Source organism: Medicago sativa, chromosome 3 (genome assembly GCF_051527215.1).
Source record: "Medicago sativa cultivar Bolivia chromosome 3, Bolivia_mono, whole genome shotgun sequence".
Classification (NCBI taxonomy): Eukaryota; Viridiplantae; Streptophyta; class Magnoliopsida; order Fabales; family Fabaceae; genus Medicago; species Medicago sativa.
The window spans coordinates 78,567,117-78,584,311 of NC_140751.1; the positions used below are offsets into that span (position 1 = coordinate 78,567,117).

The 17,195-nt window shown below is 35.8% G+C and overlaps 2 protein-coding genes and 1 pseudogene across 7 annotated transcripts; 2 read left to right on the top strand and 1 right to left on the bottom strand.

Moving 5' to 3' along the window:
• Positions 1 to 1,060: 1,060 nt before the first annotated feature.
• On the bottom strand, positions 1,061 to 9,695 carry LOC146940541 (pentatricopeptide repeat-containing protein At5g06540 pseudogene; annotated as a pseudogene). Of its 4 annotated transcripts, none has more exons than XR_015032053.1 (3): positions 7,770 to 9,695; positions 7,171 to 7,329; positions 1,061 to 3,324 (listed from the first exon to the last, which is right to left on the bottom strand). The product of XR_015032053.1 is annotated as a pentatricopeptide repeat-containing protein At5g06540 pseudogene, transcript variant X3 (transcript). The 4 variants fall into 4 exon arrangements; XR_015032051.1 differs by having other exon boundaries at positions 7,171 to 7,422; positions 7,770 to 9,677; XR_015032054.1 differs by lacking the exon at positions 1,061 to 3,324 and adding an exon at positions 6,848 to 7,015 and having other exon boundaries at positions 7,770 to 9,669.
• LOC146940542 (ABC transporter B family member 11-like) lies at positions 1,089 to 6,678 on the top strand. Its single transcript, XM_085754234.1, has 12 exons — positions 1,089 to 1,492; positions 1,578 to 1,632; positions 1,861 to 2,039; positions 2,126 to 2,347; positions 2,433 to 2,671; positions 2,777 to 3,302; positions 3,452 to 3,725; positions 3,917 to 4,794; positions 4,943 to 5,209; positions 5,361 to 5,624; positions 5,745 to 6,038; positions 6,150 to 6,678. Exons 1-12 carry the CDS (start codon positions 1,139 to 1,141, stop codon positions 6,507 to 6,509), a joined length of 3,912 nt encoding a protein of 1,303 aa, XP_085610360.1. The 5' UTR covers positions 1,089 to 1,138; the 3' UTR covers positions 6,510 to 6,678.
• A 1,414-nt stretch (positions 9,696 to 11,109) lies between the features above and the next one.
• On the top strand, positions 11,110 to 17,118 carry LOC146940543 (Major facilitator superfamily protein). 2 transcript variants are annotated; one of them, XM_085754238.1, is made up of 12 exons: positions 11,110 to 11,407; positions 11,618 to 11,711; positions 12,101 to 12,301; positions 13,577 to 13,676; positions 13,896 to 14,008; positions 14,859 to 14,952; positions 15,025 to 15,181; positions 15,418 to 15,564; positions 15,655 to 15,728; positions 15,867 to 15,955; positions 16,312 to 16,426; positions 16,554 to 17,118. In XM_085754238.1, exons 1-12 carry the CDS (start codon positions 11,155 to 11,157, stop codon positions 16,734 to 16,736), a joined length of 1,620 nt encoding a protein of 539 aa, XP_085610364.1. In that variant the 5' UTR covers positions 11,110 to 11,154; the 3' UTR covers positions 16,737 to 17,118. The 2 variants fall into 2 exon arrangements, with proteins under 2 accessions (XP_085610364.1, XP_085610363.1); XM_085754237.1 differs by having other exon boundaries at positions 11,110 to 11,711.
• Positions 17,119 to 17,195: the final 77 nt, after the last annotated feature.

A 17,195-nucleotide genomic window follows, 5' to 3' on the forward strand; every position in this document is an offset into this window, starting at 1 on the left:
AGACCTACTGACCAAATTTATGTTTATGCAAATCAATGATTACATCATTGAAGTCAACTTTGTGTAAAAAAAAAATCATCGAAGTCAACTTACAACTAGACCACTTTTTAAAGTTATATCTGTGTTAATATTCAATGTTATTCCTAAGTACATTTTATGTACTACTAGAAAATACAGACACCGTCCCTTCGGGGAACATATTATAAACTTGGAACGATACAGAGAAAATACAAACACCTACCATCCTTACTTTTATGCATGGTTATATCACAAAAAATGAACACATCAAATGTAATTTTGGTTGATTAAAGAACTTCGAACTTAATAAACCTTCGTGAGATAAAAAAATAATAGTGAAATGATCATGTAATAGGAACTTATCTTGTCACTATTTTATGGATTAAATTATTCTAACCTAAGGCTAATAAAGAATCAAATGATTTGGACTTCTTCCGTAGATTCTACATGGAGATTGTTTGATATAATGGATTTTATGAACAAAACAAACTGCGTTTTTCTTGCTGTCACTTTCCACACTTAATGAAGTGGTATATGTGATGATATAATATGCACATAAGTCATACATATATGATTGATTATATTTTACATTGGTTCCTACTAATTCTTCTTTGTACCATTCAAGTACTGCATGCAAAAATAGCTTTATCAACTTGAATTTCGGTAAAAACTCATTTCATTTCATCTATTGGTTTACGGGCCTCTTTAGATTCACTTATTTTTTGAACTTTTATACTTGCATAAGTACTTATGAGACTGTTTAGGAGAATTTATGGAGAAAAAAAAAAGCTTATGAAATGTCTATAAACTCTCCACAATGGCTTATATGAGTCCGGTTTGGCTTTATTTTATCTTGTTACAAAAATAACTTATACATAGACGTTTCTTTAAGCGCTTAGTTAATTTGTTTATCCAAATATAATCATTGCTTTAGGTAGAGGTACACCTTAACTATAATTCTTCCTCTTTATGGTACCTGTTTCTCTCTATGAAATTTCAACATTGTGCTTGAAGAGCATCACAATGATGAATATAGCTGAAATATTGAACCGGTAACCTTTTTGCTACAGGTGATTTTCATTTACCAGCATTGAATTGGTGTTGCTACAGCAAATAATAGATGTCTTCCAACATGAAAATGGATGAAAGTTTAGATGGAGAGAGTATTACATTGGAGTCCACAATATCAGAAACTCATCCACCAATAGCAATTCATGAAACTATCCAAAGAGAGACAGAGAATCAGCAAGATTCAAAAACAAGCATAACAAAAAGCAAAACCACCAACGTAGTCCCATTTTACACACTCTTCTCTTTTGCAGACTCTCTTGATCATGTATTGATGTTTGTGGGAACTATTGGTGCTATTGGAAATGGACTTGCCACACCCTTGATGAATGTAGTCTTTGGAAATTTGATTGATGCATTTGGAAGAGCCACAAACCCTAGAGAAGTAGTTCATGATGTTTCTAAGGTACTTAATTCCCTTCACTACTAGTCTATGTCTCCTCAATAACTTCGAAAAATATCATGTGATAATGAATTAATTTTCTGCTTAGGTGGCCCTGAATTTTGTATACTTGGCTGTCGGTTCCTTCGTAGGATCATTTTTTCGTAAGTACTTCAGATTCTTTGTAAATACTTCTCAGGTGTAAATTAGTGATATCAACTTAAGTTAGTATATGAGTTTGAACCTTACTTGAAACAATTATTTATCAAACTTTACACACCTCCTATCCGAACTCTGGATTATTATGATCTATTTCTTCCGGTAACTGAAGGGTTAAAACAAAAAATATATAACATATTATAACAAAGATGTCTATGTCTACAATATGCTAGAGGTGTCTTGCTGGATAGTCACTGGGGAGAGACAAGCATCAAGAATTAGAAATTTATACCTCAAAGCAATTTTGAGGCAAGATATGAGCTTCTTTGACACGGAAGAAACTAATACTGGCGAGGTTGTTGGAAGGATGTCAAGTGACACAATTCTTATTCAAGATGCAATGGGTGAGAAGGTACTCAAGGATCACTGCTGAAGTATTAAATCAACTTCATAACTCAAAAGTTTTATATGTTTTGTTTTTTCCATCTTTTATATTAGGTAGGACAGTTGATACAGTCAGTGGCAACTTTCATTGGAAGCTTTGTGATAGCATTCGTTAAGGGATGGCTTCTAACCCTAGTCTTGCTATCCTCAATTCCACCTCTTGTCTTTGCTAGTGCTGTAATGAGTATTGTTATTGCAAAAGTGGCATCCCGTAGACAAGTTACCTATTCTGAAGCAGCAACGGTGGTAGAACAGACACTTAGTTCTATTAGAACTGTATGTATACAGAAACAGTTTATTTTGTAAATCTAAGGAAAATAATATGTAAATAATAATAATACCCATTACTCCAATGCTGCAGGTTGCATCATTCACTGGGGAGAAGCAAGCTATAGCTAAATATAATCAATCTTTAATAAAAGCATACAAGAGTGGTGTGCAAGAGGGAATGGTTTCTGGTTTCGGAATCGGTTCAGTTTATTTTATTGTTTTCTGTGCGTATGGTTTGGCTATATGGTTTGGTGGGAAACTGGTACTAGAGAAAGGGTACACAGGAGGGAACATTATGGCTGTAATATTTGCAATAATGACAGGGTCCCTGTGAGTTGCTTCATTGTTTATCATATACAGTAACACGTTTTCCATCCAGCCACACACACACACACACAAGAAAATAGTTTGATAGTATTTTTATTCTTTTTTCAGATCTCTTGGTCAGGCATCTCCTAGCCTCAGCGCTTTAGCTTCAGGACGAGCTGTGGCATTTAAGATGTTTGAAACGATTAACAGGAAACCAGATATTGATGCATATGAAACAACAGGTCAGCAGCTCAATGATATTGGCGGGGACATAGAACTGAGAGAAGTGAGTTTTAGTTATCCTTCAAGGCCAGATGAAGCTATATTCAATGGATTTTCTCTTTCAATACCAAGGGGAACAACAGCAGCTTTGGTGGGGCAAAGTGGGAGTGGGAAATCAACAGTTATTAACCTGATAGAGAGGCTTTATGATCCACAAGCTGGACAAGTTCTCATTGACGGAATCAACGTAAAAAAATTTCAGCTTAAATGGATTAGACAGAAAATAGGCTTGGTCAGCCAGGAGCCAGTTCTGTTTACAGGCAGCATAAAAGAAAACATTACCTATGGTAAGGATGGTGCAACTGAAAAAGAAGTCAGAGAAGCAGCAGAACTTGCCAATGCTTCTGGGTTCATAGATAAATTTCCACAGGTCAACTTTTTTCATTTAGTCCCTGAAATTATACAGACCAAACTTAGATCAGAATTATACTATGTACTGTCTTGTTTAAAACTTATCTTAAATAACAGCTTATACTGGATGGCCCTTTAACCTTAATAATTTTGCAAAACAAAATTTAGGGGCTCGATACAATGATAGGTGAACGCGGAATGCAGCTCTCAGGGGGTCAAAAGCAGAGAATTGCTATAGCTAGAGCAATTTTAAAAGATCCAAGAATTCTTCTTCTTGATGAGGCTACAAGTGCCCTTGATGTGGAATCTGAAAAAATAGTACAGGAGGCACTAGACAAAATCATGATAAACAGAACTACTGTTATTGTTGCCCACCGCTTAAGTACTGTAAGAAATGCCGCTACTATAGCTGTTATCCATCAAGGAAAACTAGTAGAAAAAGGTAAAAATACTTTCTCACGGAAGCTAACCAGCAGCTGGGTTGATTCATTTTTTTTTTTCCTTGATTTTTTTTTCTTCTTTTCATCGGCGTAACTTGTATTCTTACTATTGAGTGATAATAGTAATCTAAAAAAATTTGGTTGAGTTTAGTTTTCTTGCCACATTCTAATGATATTTCTGGACGATAACAAGGTTCACATGTGGAACTCACTAAAGATCCTGATGGGGCCTACAGTAAGCTCATTAGTTTACAAGAGACTGAGAAGGAGGCAGAAGTACAGAATGTTGCAACTGACTCTGACAGAACAGAAAGTATTTCATATTCTTCAAATCAAAGATTTTCTCACTTGCAAACTATAAGCCAAGTTGGAAACAGCGGTCGTCACTCATTCTCAGTATCACATGCACTTTCTACAACAATTGTTCCTCTGGAAACATCTGGTGGGGAAGTTGAACTTCCTCCATTAGGAACCTCGCAACAACCACCACCTCCAAAAGTACCACTTCGCCGCTTAGCTTATCTAAACAAGCCTGAGATCCCAGTCTTATTTATAGGAACGATGGCTGCAGTGGTAACTGGAGCAATATTACCTTTGTTTGGATTAATGATCGCCAAAATGGTCAATACTTTGTATGAGCCTGCAGATGAACTCCACGAAGATTCAAAGTTTTGGGCATTGATTTTTGTTGTCCTTGGTGTGTCATCTTTCTTAATTTTTCCTACAAGGTCCTACTTTTTTTCTATTGCTGGTGAGAAGTTAGTAAAGAGGGTGCGACTGATGTGTTTTGAGAAAATAATCCGAATGGAAGTGAGTTGGTTTGATGAAACTGAGAATTCAAGTGGTGCACTTGCAGCAAAGCTGTCCACCAATGCTGCTACTGTTAGAGGTTTGGTTGGGGATGCACTTGGTTTACTGGTTCAGAATATAGCTACTGCAATTGGTGGCCTGGTGCTTGCATTTCAGGCAAACTGGAGCCTCGCTCTTATAATTCTTGGTTTGCTACCTCTGTTGGGACTAAATGGATACCTTCAAATGAAGTTCATACAAGGATTTAGTGCAGATGCAAAGGTTTGTTCCTAACTTTTTCCATTGAACTTTGGAGTTTGGATACGTATAGAAGTTATCATATGACCTACATTTTCATATTTTATGTAAGAGAACATGGAGAAATGCTTTAGAAACATTGATCAAAGATTGCATATTTTTGTTGTTTCAGAAGTTGTATGAGGAAGCAAGTCAAGTGGCAAATGATGCTGTGAGTAACATTAGAACAGTTGCTTCTTTCTGTGCTGAAGAGAAGGTTATGGAGTTATACCAAAAAAAATGTGAAGCACCAATTAAGGCAGGCATAAAACAAGGGATAATAAGTGGAGTTGGTTTCGGGATGTCATTCTTGTTACTGTTTTTGGTCTATGCATGCAGTTTCTATGCTGGAGCAAAACTTGTAGGGGATGGTAAAACATCATTCAAAGAAGTTTTTCTTGTAAGTCCTGCTTGAAGCTTTTCCGATCTCAGATTTCTTAGGCTGTCACTTGTCCTGCGCTCAGTTTTTGTTGACTTTCCATGAGTTTCTAATCCCATAAGCCATAGAAATGGCGAATTTAGCACTGATGATTTTGTATGCTAATTTGCAGGTCTTCTTTACCCTAAATATGGCAGCTGTTGGAATCTCCCAATCTAGCTCCTTGGCCCCTGATTCGGCCAAGGCAAAATGTGCTGCAATGTCTATTTTAGCTATTATTGACCGAAAATCGAAAATAGATCCAAGTGATGACTCTGGATTGGAACTGGAAGATGTTAAGGGAGAGGTTGAGTTTCACCATGTCAGTTTCAAGTACCCCAGCAGACCTGATGTTCAAATATTCAGAGATTTTTGTTTGACCATTCATTCACGCAAGGTATATTACTAAATTATCAAAGGACAAAGCAATATTCTCTTCAACAAAAAAATAAATAACTTCAAAGTTGAAACTATTATTTGAAAAGTAACTAACAATCTGTATACCGATGAAAATCAGACAGTTGCACTGGTAGGAGAAAGTGGAAGTGGAAAATCAACTGTTATCTCATTATTGCAAAGATTCTATGACCCAGATTCAGGTCACATTACAGTTGATGGAATAGAAATCCAAAAGCTTCAGGTTAAATGGTTAAGGCAAAAAATGGGCTTGGTAAGCCAAGAGCCTGTGTTGTTTAATGACACCGTACGAGCTAATATCGCATATGGAAAGGGAAAAGATGCAACAGAAGCAGAGATCATTGCTGCAGCAAAAATGGCAAGTGCTCATAAGTTCATTAGTAGTTTGCAGCAGGTAAATAACTAGGGAAACAATAGGCTCAATATCTTCCATAAAAGACTACTAGATTAGTCACCCTAAAGCCAAATGTACATAGATTTGAGTTCATAGTTAAAATACATGCAGGGCTATGACACCATTGTGGGGGAGCGAGGATCCAGATTATCGGGTGGACAGAAGCAGCGTGTGGCAATTGCAAGAGCAATATTGAAGAATCCAAAAATATTACTACTAGATGAAGCCACCAGTGCCCTTGATGCTGAGTCCGAAAAAGTAGTTCAGGATGCACTGGATCGAGTTATGGTTGACCGAACCACAATTATAGTGGCACACAGGTTATCCACTATTAAGGGTGCAAATTTAATTGCAGTGGTGAAGAATGGGGTTATTACAGAGAAAGGAAATCATGAAACATTGATCAACAAGGGAGGTCACTATGCTTCCATAGTAGATTCAAATCACCGAGAGCAGAATTGCAAATTGTAAAAGACAGAGTACATTAAGTGTAGATTCAGAACGCAACCAAGTCTTAGATGGAAGGAGAGACACTAGTGTGTGTGTGTGTGTGTGTTGCTTGAACATTAAACTTATATTTCACAACCTTTCCCACCTTTAGACTCCTTAAAGAGACTGCAAATTTTCACAGCAAAAGAAAGCCTTAGAGTGTTCAATATCTAGACCAAAAGTTCTTAAAAAGCTCAGCAAGAACTACATGCAAACACAATATTCTAATATTACTACGACATATAGACTAACAATAACAAATGGAAATAGTTCGTCATACAACATTGAAAATTGAAAAGAAAGTAAGCAATTTTACTGGCTAATCAAATAAATTTGAGGTGCTTGTTAAAGGAACCCCATCCTTACATCATTTCTCCAATACTAAATGCAATGTTGTGTATGAAGAATTCCATTGAAAGAGGCAACATTATTGTACAATGCGTTTTTCGATGCTTGGTTTAAAGCAAAATACATCCTTGGCTTTTAACCTTTCAATAACAAAATTTACAAGTGTTTATTTTCAAACTAATAAACTCTTAGTCTTCGAAACTAGAAAGGAATCCTTCTCAACAGAAATGTTTCATTAACTCAAGCTCTACTAAGGAGATTTTAGGTAAGTAGGTTCAGGTTCAAATACTAATACCTTTGTCAAGAATCCGAGGCCAAATAGCATTTTTGGAAGGCTTAGCCCACTAAACATCAGTATAGCTTGAGTGTGCAAGAGCTTAGAAGCAAAATATCGCGTCAAAGGGAATTCTGGTAAGAGAACAATTGAAAACAACATGTAGTGTAGCTAGCCAACCTGTAGATTTTGCAGTCCAGAAAAAGTCAATTGGAAAGAAACCCTTCTGACCTTGATTGTCAAAACCAGAAATATTCATAAGTTGCATTTCCACTGCAATACAAAGATATCTTTTATCAAATAAATATATACCAATCAATAGCAGTTAGAATTGGACCAACTTTGATTGGAAGACAAGTCATTACATATTTCAAATAGGTTAGCCTGTTTTCATATTTGAACAATTTTCCAACATCTTTGCAAAATATAAATATATAACATTAATAAATTAATAGAGTAATTCATTATGTAAGTACATTTTGTAATAATTCTTATTTTTTTGTATTTTATTGCAACTTCCACTCTTGCCAAATCAAAGTCCCAATTTTAAGCTTGGATTTTTTTTTTTTTTTTTTGATACAGAACAACATAGAAGTACAATTCAAGATGAAGGAGAGTACCTTAGAGGGTAGAGGAAAATTCAACAGTTGCGATTGAACAAATTTTTTGACACGTCGATCAGCCCCATTGATTTTGCAGAGCACGTTGATCAACAACACAAAGGCCAGCACTTGTAATGACGATGAGGCGCGAGACAAAATCTAACAATACAAGTTATTTAAAGCAATCTAACAATGACTCAACCAAACTGCTCCATGATTTTCATCCTTGTATCAACAATACAGTCCTTGCGGACACCACCACAGCATAAGTGCACAGCCTACATCCAGGAATCAAATTGCCTTGCATAATGATTGTTCATGCACATCTAAAGTTCATGCTTCCACCCAACTACAACCCGGATTTTTCCTTGCTCCACTAGCTAACATTGCTTGCCTCATCTCATTGGCTTCTGCAGTCCGGCCGGCAGCAACATAGATATCACGGAGGAGAATATAGTATCCCCCTTCATCTGGTTTCAACTCCAACAACTTCTTTATAACCCTTTCCCCCATGTCGACATCGCCATGAATCCTGCAGGCTCCAAGTAAAGCTCCCCAAATAATATCATTGCTTGGAATTGGCATGCTTGTAAGCAGATTATACGCCTCCTGTAATCTCCCTGAACGTCCTAACATATCCACCACAGCACCATAATGCTCGATTCTAGGTTCCACGCCATAGTCCCTCTGCATGCTCTCAAACAATCTAATCCCTTCATCTACCAACCCCTTATGAGCATATCCAACAAGAAGAGCCAGAATTGTCACCCCGTCAGGCACAACACCAGAACCGATCATCCCTTCAAACAACCTAAATGCATCTTCAGCATAGCCATGATTCGCACACACCATCATCATCGCGTTCCATGTGATCAAACTCTTCCTCTTTGTCCTATCAAACACCTGCCACGCCTCCTCCAAGCATCCACACTTCCCATACATATCAATTAGAGAATTACAAAGCGCAACCATCCACCCGAACCCATTCTCCTCAACAAACCTGTGCACCATCCTCCCCATTTCTGCATCACCTAACTCTGCACAAGCTGAAATCACACTCAGCACGGTAACCTCATCCGGCCACACCCCAACAAGCCTCATCTCCTGAAACAAATCCAATGTCTCACGAGGCCTCTTGGCCTTCGAATAAGCAGACAACATAATAGTCCATGAAACCACATCTCTCTCCGGCATTCCATCGAACACCTTCCGTGCAGTATCCAATTCACCAGCCCTTACGTGTGCAACAAGCAACCCAGACCAAGACACAATATCAACATCCAAACCCACTCTAACCGCATCCTCAAAAACCTTACGAGCCAAAATGGTCACTCCCTCAATAGCATACAAATGTATCAACGCATTCTGAACGTGTAAATGACGGCAAAAACCAAATTTAAAAACCGCGCTGTGTATGTCATGGACTAATGGCATTGTAAAAGAACGTGACTTGAGCAAAAAGGTGAAAGAAAACTCATCCGGGGCGACGCCGCTTCGCCTCATGCGGTTGAAGAAGAGGGAGGAGAAGGAAGGGGTGGTGGAGTGAGAATGGGCACGGATGAGGGTGTTGTAGAAAAAGGTGGTTGGTTGAGGCATTTGATCGAACATGTTATGTGCGTAGGATAAATCGCCGAAGGGAGAGACGGCGGCGAAACGGAAGAGCTTGCCGAGAACGACGGCATGTTGGTGGAGGCACGTGCGGAAAGCGTGAGCGTGGATGAGCTTGAAGTCTCGCATGGAAGTGCATTTCTCTGCCATGTAGATAAGTGTTGATGCGAGATTGGCACTCCCCATTATCGTCGTCGTCGTTGCTTCGTTTCAAAGTACTAGTAATTGTTATGACTGTTCATCAGAGATTCTTTCTTTCTGCTATTTCGATACACTTTTGTTTGACACTATTTATTTGTTGGATTGTTCATCGTGTATTTTTTTTTTCTTTCCATTATTTAAAAACATATTTAAATTTGTTTTTTTAATATAGAAAATGAATTTTGTAAAAAAAAAATTGAATTGTATCAATAACCAATTTTTATAATGTACCTCATAAAAACATATTCACATCTTTCAAAAAAAAAACATATTCACAAAATTTACGTCATTAATCATTTTTTAATATGCATTTCATAAATCACTTTGAACAAACAAATTGAACAGACGCTAACCCCCAACTATAATTTTATTGGTATCATCCTTTTCGACTCACATCCTTAAGGTAGCGTTACAAAGTACAATCATTGGCAAAATAAAAATGAGCGTAACAAAAAAACAGGGGAATAAAAATAGAAATTCGAATAGCATATAATATGAAACATTACAGGGGAAATGAAAATATGGATTTTTTAAAATTATATTTTCAAACAAACCGATCAACCTAAATTGATTAGTTTGTTTCTGTTCTATTTTTGAGATACAATAAAAACCAAAACAAAATGAAATGATGTAAACTTCATTAGTTCGATTTTTATTTTTTTTTAAAATCGACCCAAATTGAAACAAACATTAGAATGTTACATTTCAAATTTCACATTCATATAATAACATAAAATCTTTGAAACAAACACATCTACCAATATGATAGAATTTTGTCAAGATTTTGACAGGATTTCACCACAAATTGGACATAAACATGTACTTAACTATGCATATAAACTTGTATATGATAGAATTTTGATGGGATTTCACCATCAATTGGACATAAATATGTACTAACTATGCATATAAACTTGTAAATCAAAACTTATCCATTTGCCACACATATTGTATATAAACCTATAAATAGTAACTTATCCATTTACCACGCATGCATATGTGCCAATATAAATCTTAATTTAACTCTAATCCTATAAACCCATAAGTCTTACATAATTAAGGTTTTGAATAAAATGCAGTAAATTCTATCGCTCTTTACCACTCTCGACATCCATCTCAATGGACCGTTGTTCAAGTTCGATCATCCTTCTCAATCACCTTAAATCATATTATATGTTTATCATGGTTAATTTCATAACAAGACTCGATTAATTGGAGATAGAAATTAGGGAATATTTTTTTAAGGGACAAATAAGAGAATTGAATGTTTTTTTTTGTCAAGTAGTCTAATGGTTTTTTTTTTTTGAGGGAAGTAGTCTAATGGTTAGAGCTCACACAATTTAATTGTGCAGAAGTGGAGTATCCGGGATTCGAACCCCAACCTCTGCATCATACAATATGCAATATCCTTACCAACTGAACTAAGCACACGACGATAGAGAATTGAATGTTCTATTTTAAGAAATAATAATTTTAAAAAATTGGGTTCCAATCCTTTAATTTTATATTTAATTTATATTATATATCTCATAAATGAAAAGTTGATGGTGCATGTTTTTCTCTTATTTTTGGCATTTTTCAGCTTTGAAGAAGGATGAACTCAATTGGTCTTGTGTCGTCAGCGATCATCTCCACTCACACCAACCTCAAACTCGCTTCCTTCTCCAAACCCAAAATCAAAATCAAAATCAAAACCAAACCTTACTCTCTCAATTTCAATTCCTCCTTTTGTCTTTCTAATCTCAGAGTTTCAGCTACCAAGGATCAGAATCATCAAGAGTCACAGACTAGTAACAATGTTGCAGATGAAGTAACAGAGCGGGTCCAATTGGATGAAAATGGTGGCGGTGGAGGAGGAGGAGGAGGATTTGACCTTGGATGGTTACCTGCATTTCCTCACGTTCTCATTGCTTCCTTGTCCAATTTCACTTTTGGTTATCATAATCTCAGAGTTTCAGCTACCAAGGATCAGAATCATCAAGAGTCACAGACTAGTAACAATGTTGCAGATGAAGTAACAGAGCGGGTCCAATTGGATGAAAATGGTGGCGGTGGAGGAGGAGGAGGAGGATTTGACCTTGGATGGTTACCTGCATTTCCTCACGTTCTCATTGCTTCCTTGTCCAATTTCACTTTTGGTTATCATATTGGGTCAGTTACTTTCTATTTCAATTTCTGTACTAGCTTATAGCCGATGATCTTATAGCGTAGAGTTGATAGCGGATAAGTAAGTTGGTTGATTCAATTTGTAGGGTTTGAAATGACATTAAATATATGTTTAATCAATCAATATATAATTTTTTTCAATTAAGATAGCAAGGGTAAAATTTAGAGAAAAATGATAAGCTATAAGCTACTTGGTCTTGAATTAGTTTATAAAAAACACTAGAAGCCAGTAAAATAAGCTATAAGCTTTTGAGAAAATGTTACTTAATGGGCTGAGGCATAACTTAATGAACTTTTGAAACCTACGCGGTGATTTGGTTTTTGATTTTTTATCCTCTTGGGAAGTGTTTCTAACTGGATTACATATTTTGCAGGGTTATGAATGGCCCCATTGTTTCCATTGCTCGGGAACTTGGATTTGAAGGAAACTCCTTCATTGAGGGACTTGTTGTAAGTATATTTATTGCTGGGGCATTTATTGGGAGCTTAAGCACCGGTTCTTTGGTAGATAAACTTGGTTGTCGGCTCACATTTCAGATTGATACCATACCTTTGATCCTTGGGGCGATAATAAGGTAGCACATATGGTTAATATAATTTGTTAGTTTTGTCCTTTTTTTCTAGAGATAGTCTAGCTTTTCTGTGAAGATTTTAAAATGAATCTGTGTAACTGAAGAAAAGAAAGCTTCTCATAATATGTATGATTTTGATAATGGATTCACTTGCATAATTTTGAAAATACACAGTTTCTTCCATGAAACATCATACGCTTCAGCTTACTGGCTACAGGACCTTTTTTTTATGGGATATAAATTTGATCCATTCATTTTATAAAATGGTAATGTTAATGTATATTATGGTCCGCTTCTTTAGATCAAGAAGTTCAAAGTTCTTACTAGAAGTCCAAAGACTTACTTGATGCTGTGGGGTGAGATTAGTAAACCCTTTTTTTGGAGAAGTAATAACATTTTTATGGAGTTCTCTGATGAAACCTTTGTTTAGAATTTTTTTGTCCACAAATAAACTAACATGAACACATACTAGTGATGTGGCGTCTTCTGGTTTCCTAATTGTACGAATAATTAATCAGATTCAACATTTAAACTTGACAACCTTGCTAATTTTATAGAATATTCAGTATCAAAAAAATTATAAAATTTCTAATGTAGTTTTTTATAATTTTCTAAAGGTAGTTTGTGCTTTACAAGGATAATTTTAATAGCTTTTACTGCATTCCCAAATCTCTTCCATAATCATCTTTTTGAAAGTAGACAACCTTAATAGTTTGAAAGCCAATATTACATTTATAGTTGTTGTCCTTTTGGATGCCTGAAATCTCTCAATTTGGTGAGCAAACTCATAGTTCCAAAATATTGATTAGTCTAAATTTGTAGCACTGCTTCTTTTTCTTTCCTTCTACTTTCTGTCATGTTTTGTCTTTCCCAACTGATTTTGAATTTAATTTTTTTCCCACTTACATTACACCCTGAATTTTAGAGGAAAAAACAAACAGAAGGCTTGTTCTTCCATTTAGCTGAGTTATTATCTGTATCTATTTGTCTTTTTTATTAAACTTTTGTTCGGTAACTTGCCCTAAACTTATTTATTTCTAATATGTTGAAGTGTTTTTAGTTCATAATGTTTTTCTACTGTGGTATTTTTGTTTGCCACTTTTATCGTTTTGTTCTGAATTATGTTATGCATAGAAGATTTATGATTATAACTGGACTGGCTAAACATGCTTGTTGATCATCAGTGCTTGTATTGCCCAATGACTGCAAACATTTTTGCTAAGATTATAGTTGATTTGTCAAGGGATAAGTTATCATATCTGTTCAATTTTCTGACAGTGCAAATGCCCACTCCTTGGATGAGATACTTGGGGGAAGATTTCTCGTTGGTCTTGGTATAGGTGTAAATGCTGTTCTTGTTCCAATTTATATATCTGAGGTACTTATTGATATCAACATTAACTTTGTGATTAATTCTTATTCTCCAATTATTATAGGATGACATATCTGATTTCTGAAATGCCAAATCCATGTAATATTTTCCAGAAGTGGTGCTTATTTATGGGGCTCCCTCCCATGTTGAGAGAGGAAATAAATTTTAGGACAACAACAGCAAGTCTGTTTCTCTCACATCTATTCACTGTCATATGTGGTGTAGGTTGCTCCAACAAAATATAGGGGTTCCCTAGGGTCCTTATGTCAAATTGGCACTTGCCTTGGTATTATTGCATCACTGTCTCTTGGAATTCCTTCCGAGAACGATCCACATTGGTGAGTTTCTTTGTATTTTCTTCTTCATGGACTCATGGAGATTTAATCCAAAGATTTCACTTTTGTTTGTATGGTTTTATTGAGGTAGATAATTAGTTTTACTGGGAATATAAAATATGTTGAATGATAAACAAGGATGACAGGTTTATTTGATAAATGATTTTTATAGGTTTCCAGAGATTTTCTGCCGAATTTTTCTGTCGATGTGCTATAATAGATGTGTGTTTGACTGTTTATGTAACCTCCTTTTACTCCCTCAGCCCCTCTAGACTTAAAACGCTATGATTTCAACAGTATTTTTTTCTTTTTTGTTTTAATACATGCAATATTTGTTTGGTAACTGATTCATATAGCTTTATATTGGCAGTATAATATCTTTTTTCTATAAAAATCAAATTTCCATATTAGTGTTATGTATGCCATATGAATGTCTTTAATCCTCTCTTTTAATTTTCTTAGAATGTTTAAAATGAAAATGCTAGGAATGTGGCTCATATCCTTCCAGTTATTTCAAATTGGACTTCATATATATAGTAGAGCCACAGTCCACAGCCACAGGCTTGCAGCCTTATTTTGTAATTTTAAAGACAGCTTTAGTGAAAACAATGTTTCCTTAAGACAAGTCTTGGTTCCAATACTTTATCCACTTTGAATTTAATGTAGCAGGAACATACTTTTGTAATGTTTACCGAAATCAAACCTGAACCTATAACATAATTCCATATATATGGGATTGCTTTTGAGTCTCTTTATGTTGCGAGTCATTCCTCATTTGTATGTTATATTCTTTAGAAAGAGAATATTATTTTCCATATAATGGCTAACCAGTATCATCAAATATATATTTTAGGTGGAGAACAATGTTATATATTGCAAGCGTCCCTGGTTTTATTGTTGGTCTGGGTATGCAATTTGCTGTTGATAGCCCACGCTGGCTTTGCAAGGTAGGACTTTGTTGTTTCCTTATCTGTCCACTACTTTTCCGCTGGTTTCAAAGCTTTCACTTTTCTGCCCAGGCTGGGAGAATAAATGATGCTAAAAAGGTAGTACGGGAGCTTTGGGGTGCATCTGAAGTTGAGGGTGCAATTGAAGAGTTTCAATCTGTCAGCAAGAATGATGGCAGTGATTTGGACAGCAGATGGTCAGAGATCTTGGAGCAGCCACATTCTAGAGGTTGTATCAAGGTGGTTTTGGCTTTTACTTTGAAACCATTTTGTACTTGAAAAAGTATTCTTTTCCCTATCTTTATAGATCGAAAATCTAGGTCAGCAGAAATATAAGCACATAAAAGTTGAATTTAACGTCGTAATATTTTATTTTTCATGAGCAAGCACATATTCACAGTCATTGGAGGGGCCTGAAGCCGCTTGAAGCAAAAAATTAATTATGTGTTTCTTCTATGTTTACAGTTGCCTTCATTGGAGGGGCTCTTTTTGTACTTCAGCAGTTTGCAGGCATAAATGCAGTTCTTTATTTTTCATCACTGACCTTTCAAGATGTTGGAATTCAAAGCAGTGCTTTAGCAAGCTTGTTTGTTGGGCTTACAAATTTTGCAGGTCTGTAGTATGCACCGAATTTCTTTATCTCAATATAAGCTTCTTCTTGGACTCAGACCCTGATTGCTGTGAACTGATTCTTTTCGTTAGGCGCACTTTGTGCTTTATACTTAATCGATAGGGAAGGGAGGCAGAAGCTTATTATAGGAAGCTACTTAGGAATGGTGAGTGTGCGCAAGATGTGCTCATAACTTCTTTCTTGGTATATGTAAATAAGAGTATCATGCATGCACAGGCACACATGAATTCATTTAGATCTTATTCTTTGGTAATGTATAATTTTCATTTCTGCTTAATTGTAGGCAATTTCAATGTTTCTTGTGGTCTACGCCGTCATCTTTCCATTGGATGAGCAACTCAGCAACAACTTATCAATATTAGGAACTATCATGTAAGCATTTGCTTGTTATCAAGCCTTCTGCAAGAGCAACTGCTTTTTCTTCCACGACTAACATAGGTGACAATGCTTAGTGAAATTCATGTGAATCACACTAAATAAAACTTGTGGACCCCACTTCCAATTTAGCGGGACCTGTGGAACTCATGATTTTTTTTTTTTTTGGTACAATGGAACTCATGAATTTTACTCTATAATATTGTTTTAACAAAATGTGTTTATCAACATTTCTCATTCCTTCATTGTTAACATCACCATTTTGATAATAACATTATATACTATCAGGTAGTTTCCAGCACTTTATATTTTCTGAAAATGGGTGATTCAATTTCCCTTATACAATGTTATAGGTATATATTCTCTTTTGCAATTGGAGCTGGCCCTGTAACTGGCATCATTATACCAGAGCTTAGCAGCACCAGGACACGAGGGAAGATCATGGGGTTCAGTTTCTCTACCCATTGGGTGGGTATTAAGGCATCTTTAGTGAATTTTCCTCTATGAAAAGCTCTTTTTATGTGTCACTTTGCATTTCTTACCTGTGATGGAATTTTTCAGTCTAATAATTTTTATTTTTATCTTTTACATAAAGGTTTGCAACTTTGTGGTGGGATTATTCTTCCTTGAATTGGTAGAGAAATTTGGAGTTGCACCAGTATATGCTAGCTTTGGAGCAGTTTCCCTGTTAGCCGCGGCATTTGCCCATTACTTCTTGGTAGAAACCAAGGGGCGCTCTCTAGAAGAAATTGAACGGTCCTTAAACCAGAAAGCTTGAGTCCAGGATAAATATTACGACATACCAATTCATGCATTGCATATAGAACTGATTTGTTTTGTGGTTAAGCATCAATACGAGCATAACCAATTAAAAGAACAGGATGTAGAGACTACATTCAGGCCGCGATCATCAGTAATGAAATAAGCTAAAAAAGCAGCATGTGTCTGCATCTCAGCAAACATGGTTGTGTCTTATATTAAATGTATGAGATTTTGATTCTTGAATAGTTTACATACCTTCTGTAAATTATACGTAGTATTGTTTTTATTTGTGTGTAAAAACTACTATTGTTGGTTTATGTTAGAAATGGTGTATCTTGATTCTTGGACTTGTTATAAGCGTGCAATTTTTTAATAAAGCTACTTTTTTGTGTGGTCAACTAATACTATCTTTGAATATTGATTCTTGAACTTCAAAAGTGTACCATTTTTTGTAATTTGTATTAAAGCTTCGTAG